The following is a 17,435-nucleotide window of genomic DNA, read 5'->3' as shown; positions in this document are numbered from 1 at the left end:
CTTTTAAGGAAATGCCCTCCTTCCTTCATTCCACTCTCCTTTCTCTTCCATTGGCCTCTTTTGCTTTTTGCCCCAGCTGAGTCTTTTTATTACACATTAAAGGGAGGCAACATCTGGAGCTTTTCATGGCACACAGCTAGTCACAGCTTCGCCGCTAACGCATGCTTGCACAAATGCACGCTCACAAACACGCCTTCTCGGCATTCTCACGCTCCCGGCTTGATCCGGAGTGACTGGCGTTTGGCGTCGATCACACGGTTTTTACGCGTGGAATGCCATTTTCTGAAGAATCGTACGAGTGTAGTTTCACCCATCGGATGCCAGGATAATTGTTGCGAGAGCTTCATAAAAACAATCCATCTTCCTCTTGCTCCACTTCCCCTCTTGACATCCCTCTACCCGAAAGCATAACTTGTCTAGACGAGGAATAAACTCTCTGACAGAGCATCCAGTTCTCATACCAAGTCCGTGTCAGAAATATTCCCGGCTTGGTATGAGCCATCAAGTGCTCAGCGAAGCACATGACTCGTCTCCTCAAATTATCCGTCATCTAGTTGAGGGCAAGAAATGCAAGGTGACAGACATTGCAGGGAAACATTAACTATTTTAGTTGTGGGGATCATCTGCGAGAGGCTGCCAATCATATCTCTTAACAGAGTAGTTTAGTGATGTTAATTCCATCATGAATTTTTCCCTATCTTGACTTGGCTGACTTTAAGCAGCCTTGTTTGTGTTTGGGAGATTTTAGCTCGAGTTACCCTTCAAGTTGGTGGCCATTGTTCACTGGTCTTTCATTACAGGTTAGAGTTTCTTCACACGCTATTGTTTTGATCTACCCGGGCCGTGGTCTATACGGGGGATAAGTGTCAGGGCAAAATGATCAGTGGGATTTAGAGGACCCAACTTCATCGCTAAATGTAGGTCACTTAGAGTTCAGCAATTATACCCCAGCCCTTATTTCTCTTTAAAACAAAAAAAAAGCTTCCTTGAATCAATCTTTTGTACTCTTTCCTGTTTTTTTTTTTCTTCACCAATCCATATTTACTAGTAAGATTGCATTGTGGCACTATTTGACAATCCTGCAAGTAAGAGCTGCAGCCCCTCCCACATGGCATCCCTCAACTTCATCACCCTCATCTGACCCATTGTCTCTCCTTCCATTCCATTCCATTACTTCCCTCTATTTTACCAGCCGGTTATTAAAGTAGATCTTATTAAAAGGCAGGAGGAAAAAAAGTAATCTATATTTGCATTCACTCTATAGCAATTCATTAATATTATGACATTTAGAGGGAGCTCGGCCGGCTTCGGGCAGCCCGCTACCCTTTTCCCTGCTTGAAATGTTAATTTAAAAACTTCCCTCTTTGTAATGGAATAAGAAATCCTCTCTTACCCTATCAATTCCGGGCGTCTGGCGAGGCATACTAATTCACCCAATTGAGGTAGCGTGTCACTCTGATGGAATCAGAAAAAGCAGAATTGGTTTTAAAGTCCTTAATGCCACCACTTGTGTGCATTTCTCTTATTACGTGAGGGTCAGAATGTTGAAATGAGCATTTTTATTTTTGGGGACTGTGCTTGTTTATACAATTCACTTTTATTTATGTATTTACCTGACATATTGATTATCAAAACAAATGATTGATATATTTTTTTCTCTTTCAGGCTACTCACCATGTGCACGAGACATTTTGGTAGTGTGGTGACACAGACTATACGCACATACAAGACAGACCAGTTCCCTTTACTCCTTATAGTCATGGGAAAACGTACCTCCAATGAAGTTTTAAATGTTATTCACGGTAAATATTTGAGCTATTTATCAACAATGTATTTTTCTGATTCATCACACGTCCAAATTGTGGCTGCACATTATCTCGCAGGTAATACGACAGTGGATGAGCTAATGATGAGGTTAATGGAAGCAATGGAAATCTTCACAGCACAGCAACAAGAGGACATAAAAGACGAGGTAAAGACTTTGCACGCATTCATCGAACGACAAGCGTACCTGTGTCACGCCTGCTATTTAAATAGCAACACGCTTGAGCAGAGCGTAATGCATTCCTCCCTAAAATGACACAATGACATTGTTTCAGCTCATTCCTGTTTAAGGTCACATTTAGGGACAGGTTTCCCACACTTGCCAGTTTGCCTCTATTTTGACTACTGTATCTTTAAATGACATTTGTTATGCAAATCACACAGGAGTGACTTTCTTAGTGATTGACAGCTACTTTTCGTGCAGTTCTAATTGCAACATTGTCATCATTTTTTGGGCTTCCCACACCTCATTTGATCAATACAAGGTGACAAGTAATTTATGTAAATGTTTTTGGATAGACTTGTATTTATGTATTCTTTTTTTAAGCCTTCTATTTGGTATTTGAGAAGTTCAAAACTATCAATAATGTAACTTAAGATCGACAACTGAATTTTTGTGAGACTGCATGTGTGTGAAGAATATTTTATTCATACTAGTGTCAACAGCCGGTTTCTACATATAAGAAAAAAAAAACATAATTCCCACTTTAATTCCCAGATATGATCAAATAGCGCAATTAATATTTTCCTAACCCCTTTATTGGGACTAATAATATTATATTAATATTCCAATATTATCCAACATTTCTTCAATACTTAAATACAGCCACATTATTTTTATTAATAATGACATGTCTCTAACTTTTTTACTAAGGAGTTCTGTTTTCAAAAGAATGCTGGCATTAGCGCCTTCGGACAATTAGGAAACAGGCATATATGTACAGTTAAGTTATGCTGAGGAGGTATTTAGGCCAATAAGAAGGCCAGGTGCAGGTTGCCTGAAGGAAATAGCTTGTAAAATGTCACATGAAGACAGCGTAGATTTTGAATGGTTTTGAAAGCCTAATGCGGCTTTGTGGTTATCAATTAGGCCCAATAACCACAGGAATTGAGTCAATCCTCCTCCTGACAGGACCGATTCCCATCTCCAGGGCTGAATGGGTGAAGTCAGCCTTGACATTGTTCTAATTCTAATCCTCATTTTATCTTGTTCCAAGTATTGGTCAGTGTCAGCTTTTTTTTTTTCTTCTTTTTCGTCTTCTTCTCCACTACGCTTTAGAGCCCCGACACACCACAAACACAGACGTCCACTCTGGTCAGACATTCCACGTTGACGGTGTCTAGCGATCCAGCAGCTGGAATAGCCACTTTGTGTCTTAAGTAGGTCTGACTGTCTCCAAAGTCATTCCAGTGGTTGTCTGCGTTTTTATCTTCGTATCTATCTACTCATCGACCGCCGACTCACTGTAGGTTTTGCGGTCTCCATTTTTCTGCGTCACGGGTCTTTCATTGTCCACCCCTTCCACTCTTGTGGGAAAACCATCTATAAGATATGTGTTGAATTTTTGTCCATTCATCCAGAAGAGCAATTTTTGAGCTAAGAGGTCACCATTGTTGAACCTGAGAGGGCTCTCGGATCCTCAGTCTCTGTTCTAGTTCAATGCCAAAAAGGGGTTTTGATGGTGCTGGGGTCAGGTCAGGATGGATTAGTTATGCTGACATACTGCGAAAGAGCAAAAAACATAAGCAACAGTATGTTGCGATTTTATTTTGAAGGTGACTGTCATAATGTCTTCAAAATAATCATATTAAATAATATTTTCATCAATTATTTCACTTTCAAAGCGTTCCGACAGTCGGACCTGATTGAGCAGATACATTTTCGAATGTGCAAGCTAGCCGCTAGCTTGTATGAGTCATATCCAGTGTTATCGTCTTTTTGATGCTGACTCTTTTACAGTTTCCTTTCACTGTTTGTCCATTCTGTGAGCCCAGAGCACAAATGTATCTTTTGCAAAGCAACAATACACACAGTCCTTTTGCTTGCCCGCTGCTTAGCTTCACAGCGGCCCCCTTCCATCATCACAATAAGCTTCCTTTGCCATATCCGGGCGGGTACACAGCGGGGGCCCCTCCGAAAAGAGAAAAGTAATGGCTGTGTGCCGTTAATACAATAGCCTCTCATATTTAAAGCGCTCTGCAGGTACACAGAGAAAAGGCCGCCTGTCCCCTTCCCTCTGTACAAACAGGAAGAGGGAGAAGCCGAAGAGAAAGGGCAACGAGGAAGCATAAAAGCGCTTCAGAGTCTGATAAATGACAGTCTGGTCACAATGAATTGCCCTCTGTTGCTACTCTTTCGTACCTTGTGTTTGTAGCTAACCACACTTGACATGCTGCGCTTTCTTTTGCCTTGCTTCTTTCGGGCGCCACACCCACAAACTGTTTTTGTGTGTGTCATTCACGTAGGACGAGCGCGAAGCAAGAGAGATGGTGAAGAGGGAACAGGACGAGGCCTACCGTCTGTCTCTGGAGGCTGACCGAAAGAAGGTATTCAAATTATGACAATAGATCCGACAACACTGGGTCTGCTTAGGAAAGTGGATATCTCTAAAATCACTTTGAGAAAAAATAATTTTTCTAACATTGCATTAGTAAATGAACTTAACACAGGGATGAATACAACTTTCCAAATTTGAATTTGGTGGAAAAATAACGTTATTCATAAATTTCATTTGTTATCAAATAACTCTGCAGGGATGTACTCATTATGTTGGTGTGGCAAATCTGATTTTAAATCAAAACCAAAATTTATATTTAAAAAGTCCCTTCAGCAACCCCAATGCTCCGAAAACTGGGATTTTAATGATTAAATTGCTGTACATGATTTGGTTACAATTATAAAGTCACCATTTTCTGCCATTGCTACCTTTTGGCTCCCTTTTTTATTTCCATGCAATGATTTGTTTCCTTTTCAGAGGGAAGCTCAAGAGCGAGAAGAAGCTGAGCAAGTTCGCTTAGAACAGATGAGGAAGGAGCAGGAGGAAGAGAAGGAGGTTATTTTCATCACACTCTAAACACAATTATCAGTTTTGGTCACATGTTCTCCTCGCAGATGCAGGATGTTTTGCCGTGCTGCTTTTTTTTTCTTTTCTCAGCTCTCAACAATAACTCAATTAAATTGCGGTTTTGTTGCCTGGTCGTGAGTAAAGGTGGTCAGGCATGCAACCTTTTGAGAAGAACATTGTGGTTTAATTACCATGAGGCCTCTCCCCTGCAGATATCACCCAACTTTACACACAGTTGTTGTTCTGTTTAGCCGCTTTGCATCGGTACAGCACACAAACCCGTATTGAAGCCAAAGTGAACAAAAGACTCGCAGGCGTGTGCGCAAACACATATATTCACTTGAAAACAATTATTGTATGCCAAGTCGGGGCTTAGACACACATACACAAGGCAGACACTGTCACGCATATGGGGGAAAAAAAACTGTTCTGCCAGGACGCCACCAACGCCGTTATGCACGGCGTCGTAATATAGTGGCGTGGCGGCTGATTGCTGTTTGCTCAGCGACATGGCGCCTCAGGGCATCGAGCTGTATTGGGTGACCCGACTCACTCAGGTGATTTGTCACTTAAGTTAAACAGAAAAGAACAAAAGAGTCTCCGGCTGGCCACCTTGATTATATCACCGTAGACCTGTGTGTGTGTGTGTGTGAATTGGTGGTTTTTTTTACGACACGGCCTAACTTACGGGAGTAGATCACATTTCCGTGTCTCGGCTTCACCGCGTCCATTATGTCTGTGGTGTTGCCATCAGTGTTATACTTGATTTGTTTTTTTTTAAATTAAGTGAATTCTGATTTACTTGATTTTTTAAGTGAATTTTGATTAAATTGGACCCTGGAATTAATTCTTTTGATAGTGTACTTTCTATCATCTTAACAAGAAATTATTTTATAAATTTTGAAGAGGTCTTAATATGTCTAAAAGGTTAACAACATGGACAGGATCAGCTGTTGGACAGTTGCACCGCCGCCACTTGTCACGTGTTTGCTTTTTGTGGTTCGCCTGATGAATAAATAGATAGACGCCTCGGGTTATTTGTACGGAGCAACCCGAGTTCGGCACCAGACCAGACGCGTGTTCTGTGGTTTCTTCAGGGACGCTACCGCTCGCATGTGTGGGTGTTTATGCTTGATGGTCGGTCTCCTTTTGTACCTCCACCTTCATACACACCCCCAGTCTGTTATTTGTGTGTGTGTTAGCTTGTCCCCGGGGCCCCTTTAACTCAGTCAGCATCATCTCGTGTACCTGAGGGAGCTGCTGACGGCGCGAGCGCTACCCTGCCCACCCAACACCAGAAGCTGCTAATGAGCTACTGTTGTACACTCTTATGAAATATAATTGCATTATGGTGTGTAAATAAAGCCGGGGCGTGTTGTCACAGCATATGCTCCCCGGCTGGCCAAACAGGAACAACAAGCGAGGGGGGGCGGGGGGGCACAACGAAGTGAGGAGGCTCTTGGGAGCAGCTGAAACGCTTTCGCCCAAACACACCAGAGTTGAACAGCGCTGCTGCAAAATCTGACATGATGTTCCCTTTTGTTCCAATAAAGTTACATTTTGTTGAATGTACATAGTAAAAGTAGAATCTGTAGTCTCCACCTAATTTGGCTGTGACACCTTTCACTGATGAGAAACAACTTTAGGTTCATCAACGAAGCAATTATTATAATTATAATTATTATACCTGTTGAAATTTTTGGTTTAGTTGAGTGGAAGTACTCATCGGTATTATGTAATGGAGCATAATGTCAGAAATCTGATTTCAAGTACATGTTTAAAATGACGTATGTCGACACGGCCTTGATATCGTGAATTACTTTTGATTCGGAAGACTATTTGCTTTACTGCAAACAAACATCAAACAAACCACATGCGCAGCAGCCTCATTTCATCATCACCTGTATGTAAAGACCCCCCTGTCTTAGGTCAACATGCACCTGTACGCTACCATATACTCTCGGAAAATGTGCCCAGAATTTTCAAAATGACATTTTAGGTTTACATGCAGCTGTTACAGTTGACAGAGTTAGCATCTGCTGTGTGTTGAGGCACAAAAGCATATTTGTACTGTTTTAGTCCAATGTTTTATTATAACAAAGGAACTCAAATTTTCAAATGTACCGCCGTGCTGACCATTCATTTTGCTTTCTGCCAGGCCATACGTTTGTCACTGGAGCAGACTTTACCGCCGGAGCCTGGCGAGGAGTCGTCGGAGCAGGTCAGCAAGCTGCGAATCCGCACGCCCAGTGGCGAGTTTTTGGAAAGGCGCTTCCTGGGCAGCTGTAAGCTCCAGGTCCTCTTCGACTTTGTGGCCTCCAAGGGATACCCCTTCGACGAGTTCAAGCTCCTCACCACCTTCCCGCGGAGAAATGTGAGTTGCGTAGTTTGCATACTTAGTTTTGCGTATGTAAAATTCTGAAAAAATTCCAAATTTGTTCTCATCTGTTAATACTTTTGTTACTGTCTTTCTTGACTTCTAATTGTGTTGCATCCCTGCCTTTTGTTCATTCCTCTCAGTGAGCGTAAAAGCTAGCTGCTAATTTGTCCATCCCGCCACTTTCGTGCATATCAATTAGTGTGCCGATTGTGACTACAGTTCACGATGACTGTGAAGATACAGTTGTCAGCACCAATAGTTGTGGTTCTTGTGCTGACGGCAAGCATCAACCGAATCATTAACAGAGCTTGGTCGCCACGCTCTATGGTAACGAGCTAATGAGCACTGTTTTAACTGCTGCTTTAATTAGCCATGCTGCTGGAAACAAAGCTGAGATTTCCATTAATCAAGAGTGGATGGGGTAGCGGCATTGAGGTTTGTGTGTCTGTGTGTGTGTAGGCTTGCCCAGGCAGCGCGCACCAACAGTCTTTAGAGACCAGTACGGCACAAACACCACAAGTCAGCGGCCACATTAACAACGCACAGCTTACACTTGTTTTTTGCCACAATCACACACTTCACATGCATGGGCGTTTTCAAGCAAACGCAAACTTTGCCACTTATAATTTTCTCTTCGTCGAAGTAAAACTCGTTATATAGACCGAGATCGCCGATTCCAGCAAAACCGTTTTTTTTAGAAGAGAAAATCATTCAGCTGCCTGATGGGGAACTGGTTGAAGAAGACACACGGAGTAGATATTGAAAAGATGATAATTCTGAATAGTGATAGGCAGATGAATGGAAGCGCCAGTATGAGGCTGTGAACACAGGCCCTGTTCTAATCCCGCAGCTCTGAGTTGTAATTAAATGAGCGAGCGCGTCGCAAGCCTCCATCCCGTCCAGACGCTCTCACTGTTGCTCTGCCAGGATCAGAGGATAGAGCACTATTGCTTTTGTAATGCCACACAAATGTTGACATCTTCTCCCTCCTCTTCGTGGAGTGGCATGATTTTGTTTGGGTCTGCTCCTCTTGCCCCCCTGCCTACCCTTTCTCTACAGATGAAACATACTCAAAATAAACAACAACAGTAGACGGAAGTATGTTCTCAATCTGTGTATTTTGGTAATATATAAAAATAAATGAAAATTAATTAGTCAGATTTATTTTTTTTACATAAGAGGTCTGTAAAATGCATTATAGTCCATCAGGCACATTAAATGTGTAGAATTTCTTGCTTAAGCTGCCTCTCCAAAGCCGCGCCAATCAGTGCCCATCCGTCTCCACTTTTTGGACTCCTCGTTAGGATCGGGTCCCAGTGGCTTATCTCCTCAGCACTACAGCAGGCCTTACACTGGCATCATTTGTACGCGGCTTAGCCGTGCTCAGGAAACTAACCCTTTCTACGACTGTCTGCAAGTTTGAAGAAGGCGGGGGGGGTGGTGGTTAGCGGGGGTGGACTTAATGTTTCACTTCTCGCCATTCAACAATTTTGCCGCTTTTTTTCATACGCCCAACGAGCCTCCGCTAAGAGGCCTGAGGTCGTCTTCCCTCATTACAAAGTGAACATGTTTAGACGGTTACTCTAGCCATCAGACAGCTAAACACGTATTATTTTCCTCACTCTTGATACTGTACTCTCTTCCCCAGACTTCCAGAATGATTCCTAGACAAAACCTGAGAGTCTGAAACAATAAACAGCCGGCACAAAAGAAGCCGTGTACCCTGCTGGAATAGATTTTACATCTGTTGTACGGATGTTTTTTTTTTTTTCTATCAGTTAAACATTGACAGCAATTTATTTTCACAGTAGTTGAATTCACTCAAAGTGGCTTCCTCTGCTGTGTTTTATCTAAATAATAAAATAGGAGTTTTATGACAGCTGAAAACTAGAAATGTCTGCACTGATCATTTCTTGTTCAAAGCTGCAGTCTTTGCGTTTTACCCTCGACCGCCTCCTCACCTCTCAATCCCCGCAGCGTTCCCTCCCTTTGTCTCAGCTTTCCTTCTCTCTCATCTTCCCCCTCCGGGCCACACGGTCCCACATTTCCCTTCTTTTTATTATATTTTACTTACTGGATATTTAATAACCGAAACATTGAATTTTTTTTGCAGTTCAGTCTGCGCGATGCTCGCCTCTTCCTTTTGAAGTTCTCTATACTCGCCTGTTGTTTTGTGTTCCCGCCCCGGCGCGGCGTGCCGTCAATGCTCCTGGCAGCCGATAATGATCTCCCACTGCTTTTGTAATTGGCCAAATAAACACTACACAACACTGGTTTCAAAAACGGACAAGCTATTTGGTTTTAATTAACGTCTGTGGGCCTGTAATGGCCTCTTAGAAATGCGTTATTTCAGCTGCACGTTTAATTATGGTGGGATCGGACATTTTGTGGGCCCATGTTTATTTTGCCTTTTTTTTTTTCCCCCCCTGTCATGCTGAGCATTGCTGAATGCCACTTCAATGTTTTTACATTACAATCAAAGCAATTATTAAGTATTTAGGATTCACGTTAAATTTGACTTTTAACAGTGATAGAAATCTGTGTAATGACAAATTGGGGGGGGCAATTTTATAGTGTTTTCAGTGATTGCAAAAAAATGACATTCAATAGAAGACCTGTATAAAAAATAGTAATGCTGTTGTAAATGTAAAAAAATTGTTAATGTCAGAGGTTGCAAAATTTTAGCTACCGTCGTAATTATTTGCTGTGCTGTTTTGAAATATTTTCAGATATTTCAGCACCTGCAAAAATAGCGTGCCTCTTTAAATCCCATTTTTCACTTGATTCAGACAGTCCCGGATTCAGTCGGAGATATTGAAAACTTTATTGACGCGAGGTTGAGAAACAAACGGCAAGTCCGAGCTTGTCTGTCGTATTCATGCGAGGCTGCGACGGCACAGGAGGAGAGAATACGGCTTAGGCGGAGCGGCGGCAAAACAACAGCTTTGTTTGTTGACAGATGCCTCCATGCTTATGGTCTGTTAATTGGATAACAATGTAAACAATCACCGATGGCGCCCGTCTCCTGTGTCAGTGTGGCATCTTGTTTCCCTACTTTTCCTTTTCAGAGTCAGATGCTGCGCTTCTCCTCGTCATCGCTCCCTGGCGCAAAACTCTCATCCAGATTTTCCTGCGAACACGCACACATAGTTATCTGAAGTTCAAGGACAGATGTACGCGCACACGCACTTTGCCCCACCCCAAAGCCTCATTTACTCCTACCTGATGCTGTGTTGTCACAACAGCCTGCCGCTCTTATTAGCATGCCAGCCATTTGTGACGCCCCGCTCCCGAGGCGAGAGGGAAAAAGGAACGTAACAGCCCAGTTGGTGCTTCAGCCTGCCGTCGGGGAGGCTGTAAGATCCCCCCCCCAGACACACACACACACACGTTATGCTATTCACTCCCCGCAGTGCTCTGAGGTAGTTGACGAGGTGAAGGGCTGGAGGTGATATGGCAACCCATCTCTGCTCGCACCAGCATTCCTGTCACCCCCGCTGAGAAGTCAAGTGTCTAAATGGCACGTTGAAATGAAGGCAGAGAGATCAAAAGATGAGGGCCCGCTGTGCACGTTGGTGTGACATTTCCAAACACCCTTGGGAACGCAAAGGTTTGCCTGATGTCGATATGGCCTCATCACTTTCACCTCATTTACTTGACTTCATTTTTCTTACCCTCTGCCACTTGCTCATGTGTGTGTGTGTGTATAAAGCTAAGACGGACATGTTCCTCTTAACACTCAGGTGGAACAACTAACTATTGAATTGAAAATTATCCAAATGCTCTGAATTTCAGCTCCTCAAAAGTAAATATTAAGCGGTACGAATAATATTCAATGTGTGTAATTTGCTTTTCTTGGATTGGAATGTTTTTGTAATTATGGGAAGCCAAAATCGAAATTATGATTTCATTTCGAGTGATAGCTTTTCAAAGTGAATTTTTTTGTGAAAGGCATTATGTTCCGACGGATTTAAATCACCTAACCTCAAGGTTACGACTACACCGATCGTCTTATATTCTATACGGAGGGCGATGACGGACAAAGGTGTGACCCGTTCATGGTCAAATTTCACGTTTCATTGCCTACAATAGTCTGTGTCTGACCTGTCACTCTTTTTGTTGTAAGTTCAGCCTTTTCTGCGCTAGGCTTACCCTCCGACCCACCAGAGCAGGTACATGGAATCGCCTAATTATCCCACTATGCGGTTAGAATAAGGTTCCTAATCGGAGGGGCCGGCGCAGCAGTCATCAGATAAGCCCTGGACACATCTCATTGTCACAGCACCTCCCTGCCATTCAGCCCAGGTGTTAGATTGGCCCGATGTAACACAAGCCCTCCAGTGATTAGCTCACATAAGCGAAGAGGCCCACGGGGTGTCGGGGAGAGTCGGACTGTTTTAGGTCAGACCCCCTTCATGTCGGCTAACTCAATCAGCTCCGTGGTGGGTGGCGCTGTATTATTCCTCAGCCCAGAACCACAGAACAGAAAACATGTTTCTCTCTAGCAAGCATCCTGATGGCTTTACTGCGAATTGTCCACTGGTCGAGCCGAGCCAATTGCGTGAAAAAGCGCTTTTGGACTTTTTACATATGGTAACGGTGTCAATCTTTCCGTCTCGCCACAGATCACCCAATTGGATCCGAGATCAACTCTACTGGAGGCCAATTTGTTTCCACAGGAGACTCTCTTCCTGGAGGCCAAAGAGTAGAAAGTGACTGACTGAACTGGCCAAGAGCATGGGCCCAAAACCATCTGGGTCTCCACAGTACTCACTCACACACACGCACACACACACACACACTGGCATGCACATGCAGTGACACTCAAGTGCAAGTAAACTTCTCTGCCCTCAGCCTGGTCATAGTACATCAATGTCTGGTGTACAAGTGTTGCACAGAGGAGCAAAGACAATATCACAAGCACACAACGTCTCCCAAAACTACCCCCCCTCCCTTAAAAAGAAAAAACAAAATCTTGTCTTTTGCTCTTCCTCCGCAAGTCGCACACACACACACACACACACACATCGTGTGTGTTGTGTGTCATCACTTGTCTCAAACACACACACACACAACACAGTGGCGGCATGGCGATCCCGACTAGACAGACCTTTGTCACAGGAAACACACTGTTTACCCCCCCCCACCCCCCGAGCGCCTCATTCCCCACATTCAATACAACCAAGGCTGCTTTTCATTTGTTACCACGTGGTTTTGCGTTTGAAAGATTCAATAAAAGCCAGCGAGAAGAGATGTTCGCCTATATTTCCCTGAACCCACCCATCATACCCTTTTGCCATCATACCCCCCCAATTTGCTTTTAACACCCACTCCTCCATAAACCAACACAATTGTTTCCCTCTTGCATATTTGCTGTATTAGTTTTAATTTGCTATACATGATATAAAATATGAATTTGAGCATTTTGTCTCCTGCAGGAATCTGGAAACAAATTTGTCACAATCAGGATTAATCTTATTTTATATTTTGACCTACTTTGAAATAAGGCAGGTATCGGATCAACACACATGCTAGTTTATACATTTTATAAAATATCATACTGGCAAGAAAATGCTGATATTACTTCATGGACAAGTTTCTGAATCATTTCTTTTACTTCTAACGACCTTTCAATGTAATCCAAAATAGCCATAATCTCTTAAAAACGGGGAGATATTATTATAATAAAATAGAAAAATACTGTTGATTAATCCCAATGATTTTAGCAACCAGTTATTATTCTGGAAGCTGTTTAGAATTAGTTGCGTCTCAAACATGATTTCTAGCGGCTTCCACTTAATCCTAGCGGGTGAAATAGACAATTATCGGATAAATCTCACTGAGCGCTGTCATCCATATCCTGTTGTGTCTTCGAATGTTTAGAAGGTCAATCCTTCCAGTCACGGCTGTTTTTTTCCTCTCGCTGCCACGTGCGCATTTTGTCAGCTTTCTCACGCGAGGAATGAGTGGCGTTAACGTGCTCACATCCTTTGCTCGGGCCAAACAAGATGTTCGGTTGAAGGCAGGGCGAGGCTGGAGGAAGAGCCGCGGGGCAAATCCTGACTTTCTGTCTGCTTATCAGCACGCGTGTGACGCTTGATTGATTCATAACCTCTGAGTAAGCATGCGTGACGAAGGGGCGATACGATACTGGCGAATGATGCATTCGATAGATATGAATAACAATTTGCAGCATGTTCGCGTGAGAAGATAATTGCATTTTGTGTTGCATATTTTTTTACTTATTTTCTTTGTAGTGCTGGGTGTGCTTTTTGAATTGTTCCCCAAAGGTACTATTTGTAGCGGACTCATTCTAGTATAAGTTCTTAAATCTCCAGTAGTCAACAATACCAAGTACTGGTACCACTAGTACTTTTGATACATAAAATTTCCCCCATGACCAATAATTTTAAAGAAAGACCCGTATATCCCATATTTTGGTAATTGGTCTCAGCTTTTTTTTTTTTTTTTTTTAAATAGAATTTTTCAAAATTGCCTTTCAATTTTGACATTGAAAGTCCAGTGGGAGTTGTCTTTTATTTCCCCAGTTCCGGAGCAATTCCAGTTTTGGGGCAAATGGATATTTCATTACTGAAAACGCTTGTCGAATGTGTGCGTGTGTGTTGGACATGCCGTGCTCAGGGCGAAGGTGTAGTTTGTTTACGCAACCATCAGACAGGTGCATGTGCTGTCTGTCTGTCTGCCTGTCAGTCTTCCTTGGGGGGACGGCGCGTGCATAGTGCATCTCCTGTCAAGTGTAAGATTACAGTTGCTAACACGCAGCGTGATGCGTTCAATGTGCTCGGGCATGTTCCTCTGTTGACAGACTCGGAAATGCCTCGGAAACATAATGATATTTCCCGTCAATCGTTGCCGTTAGCCCTTTGTGGTTCACGAGGTCATCGAGTTTTTTGGGAGAAATCTGTATTTTCTATTGTAATCTTTGCAGGTGATCCCTAAATAAGAAATACAGTGGTTATAAAAAGTCTACACACCCTGTTCAATTGTCACTTCAGGTGCCAGCTGATCAAAACAAACTAGTTTTTTTTTTCTTCAATCTCGAGTCCAATGTTTTTCAGCCGGAGTTTTGCTGCTAATCAAATTGCGCGTTGTAAGTTACAGGTCCGTCGAGCCGCTCTTTGACACAAGCGTCAAATCTGAGTTTGATGTCTTCATCAGCGGGTTGGTTCCTCTTTGCACATTTACAGCGAGAGGATCCGCGGCCTCTAATGAGCTTAAGGCCACATCGGGATGCTGCGCGGGCTCCACAAAGGAGGAAAAGCGGCGCTCATGTTTAAGCAGCCCCCGCCGGGGTCAAGAATGTAGCTGGCTGGCGAGGGAACAACATTCCTGACACAGGCGACGTCCCCTCCCTCCTTTTGAAGTGGGAAGCGTGGGGATGTCAGAATCACAGCATTGCCGCTTTGGGTCCCAGACTGGCCTAAACCTGGAGGGTCAGCCCCTCAGTTTACTTTCTCAGAGATGGCGGGCCCAGGCCAAAGCAACTGAATCTGTGAGGCTTAAACTGTTGGGGAGGCGGCACAAAAGGAGGGTCAGCCCTTTCTTGTCTGTGTCTGTTTGTTAATGACACAATGCACACACACACAAACACACACACGCATGCACACACACACACACACTCTCTACTATAGTTGACCTGTAACCAATCTGATTACAATAATTCAACTTTTCCAAATTTAGAATTTAACTTGGGCTTTACCATTCATTTTTTAAATTGCAGAATCAAAAAACAATATTTTTGGTTTTACAGTCAAGCCTACTAAGTCTATATTTGCATAATTGATAAAAGTAGTTGTTGATTTTTTTTAGAGTGAAATTAAATTCATTTGTTTGTTCAGACCTTAAAATAAGTTTACCCGTGATATTTCATTTTTGATTATGCTTATGTAAAGACACTGATTTATTTAGTTCTCACAGTCATCAGTGTCATTATTTAACAAAGTTAAAATCATACAAATATCTGTTTTAACCTTGTTAAATCATTGCCATGGTCAATTATTTCAAAGCATTACAATAAATCTTACAAGTATTTACTTTTTAGATGATCATTTCCATACAACATTCATAGTAATGTCCCATTTTGATGAGGCATTGTTAGAACAACTCATAATCTTTGGATTCCTGCTTTACTGTGTCATTGATCCCCACTCCAAATTGCAAATATTTTCTGTTATAATTTATTTGAAATAAATAATAATAAATTACATGAGATTATAAAACAATGTTCATTTTATAGAACCTGTAATAGGGGTATTTGACTTTTAATCTTTCTTTTTGTTTATGCTTGTGGCTTTCCACAATGTATGATTCCTAAATATATACAGAGGAGAAGACTCATTTAATTCTTACAAACGCCCGCCTTATTTGTATAGTTTGGAAGTATCTAAAAGAACAAAAGAAAAAAGAACAAGCAAAACAAGAATTAAACATATTTTTGCCATTTTTAAGAACACATCCTCATTTAGACCGTGCCAGTTAACTGTATAATATAATTACCATTGAGTGCTAATTTTATTACATCTTTAAACAAAAAACACTTGTATATGTTTTTAATTGTAATCCCTCCGTACCCAAAAAAGTATTGTTTTACTTCTATATTTAAAAGCTAATTCCTACAATCTCCCCTTCCGACTTTAACCTCACGTGCTTATTAAAGCACCATTTGTGTAATAAATTCCTCTCTTAATGAAAATACACCCATCAATTTGCACTGTTCCTCTTACGGAGAAGTCTGATAAAGCAATAAACGGGCCGCTTGGGGTTGTGAATGTGTGCAGTGGCGTGGAGGGGAGTAATTTATAGCTTCATATTAATTTAGCACACGCACACACACACCGTGCATGCAGTGGGAGGCAGCAGTGGACATTTAGGAGAGCCAAATCTTTGTGCAGAACACTTGAAGTTTCAAAAACAAGGCCAATTGAAGCGGGCCCACTCAAAGGCGGCGCCATTGTGCGACAACACATAGAGTTTGGATTGGGGACAATAGTGTTTCTCAAATTTCCCGCAAAAAGAAAGCCATCCTCCATCTGTGATCTCAATGAGCGTCTATTCACAGCTCTGCCGCAGAAAGGGAAGCAGATGTGGAGGGACACAGAAGCTGCAGAGAGAGCGTGCGCGCGCGTGTCTTCGTGCGCGCGCCTTTTAATTGGTTACACACACACACACACTGCAGTTATGCGCCCTCACTGAAGGCAGAGCTGCAGAGTCCAATAATCTGGCCGTGTTGATGAATACTTGTAGCCCATTCATTAAACAAAGATAATCCCTGCCAACCTAGCTCCAAGCCACAAAAACGCCATTGTGTGCTTGTGTGCGTGCGTGCGCGACCAGCAATTCGTGGAGCTTTTAAAATATTTAAAATATTCATATGCCATGCACGGGCACGAATTAACTCTACCATAAATTCTTCCAATTATGCATTTTCTTGTATTTGTTGCCCTTTTTTCCCCCGCGCAAAACGATTTCCTTCTAATTGGCTAAATTTACCTTGCTATCAATTTATCCGCACACTGTAGCTGTTTTCTATTGTTATTGTGCCTTAAATTACTTTCTTCAATATTTTGATTATATGTTTAAATATCCCAACATTTAATTGAAGATTGAATTGAATTTCAGAGTTTGAAAATTAACCACAGTTTTCTCATTAAGTGACGTTAAGCTTTTTTTTTTTTTTTTAATGGCTAACAAAGTACGGCTACTTCGTCATTGTTATTTTTCTTTTCTGAAACCTTTTTCTTTTATTCCTCGTGGAATATAATAGGCTCGGTGATTTAAACAAAGACGTTAAGTACAAAGCGCACCTAATACTTTAACCACCTCAAGTAACAACACAAAAGTAAGCTTCTTTTCTCTGCAAGCGCTACTTTAACGTGCGGCTGTCGGCCGGTCGGCCGGCAGCCACGGCGTGGCAGGGGGAAGCCAGCCCGGTCGGGGTGGCAGGCAAGCTGGGCTGTCGTCAGCGGGACAGACCGCGGCCGCTCATCGGGGGTGCGGGGCAGCGGAAACATGCTGCTACATATGTCGGGTCAAGCATGGGCCTTTTGTTGTCCCCTTAAAAAGGTGTTAAAAACTACTCATCTGGAGCCTCACTCAATGAAATGAAAGCCCGGGCGCGCTTTTGGTGGCTGCATGGGCCTAATGAA

General features: G+C 42.6%; 1 protein-coding gene across 1 annotated transcript in view; it reads left to right on the top strand.

Moving 5' to 3' along the window:
• Positions 1 to 12,522, top strand: part of faf1 (Fas (TNFRSF6) associated factor 1) — a 36,508-nt gene extending 23,986 nt beyond the window's left edge. The window contains exons 14-19 of the mRNA XM_049725856.2: positions 1,666 to 1,802; positions 1,884 to 1,972; positions 4,291 to 4,371; positions 4,800 to 4,877; positions 7,048 to 7,263; positions 11,895 to 12,522. Coding sequence (XP_049581813.1) covers positions 1,666 to 1,802; positions 1,884 to 1,972; positions 4,291 to 4,371; positions 4,800 to 4,877; positions 7,048 to 7,263; positions 11,895 to 11,978 — 685 coding nt within the window. The 3' untranslated portion in view covers positions 11,979 to 12,522. The remainder of the gene's footprint in view (positions 1 to 1,665; positions 1,803 to 1,883; positions 1,973 to 4,290; positions 4,372 to 4,799; positions 4,878 to 7,047; positions 7,264 to 11,894) is intronic.
• The last annotated feature ends 4,913 nt before the right edge of the window (positions 12,523 to 17,435 follow it).

This window comes from Syngnathus scovelli, chromosome 10 (genome assembly GCF_024217435.2).
Source record: "Syngnathus scovelli strain Florida chromosome 10, RoL_Ssco_1.2, whole genome shotgun sequence".
NCBI classification, from domain to species: Eukaryota; Metazoa; Chordata; class Actinopteri; order Syngnathiformes; family Syngnathidae; genus Syngnathus; species Syngnathus scovelli.
Note: the sequence above shows the minus strand (reverse complement) of the source record. Positions and strands in the feature narration are given on the sequence as shown.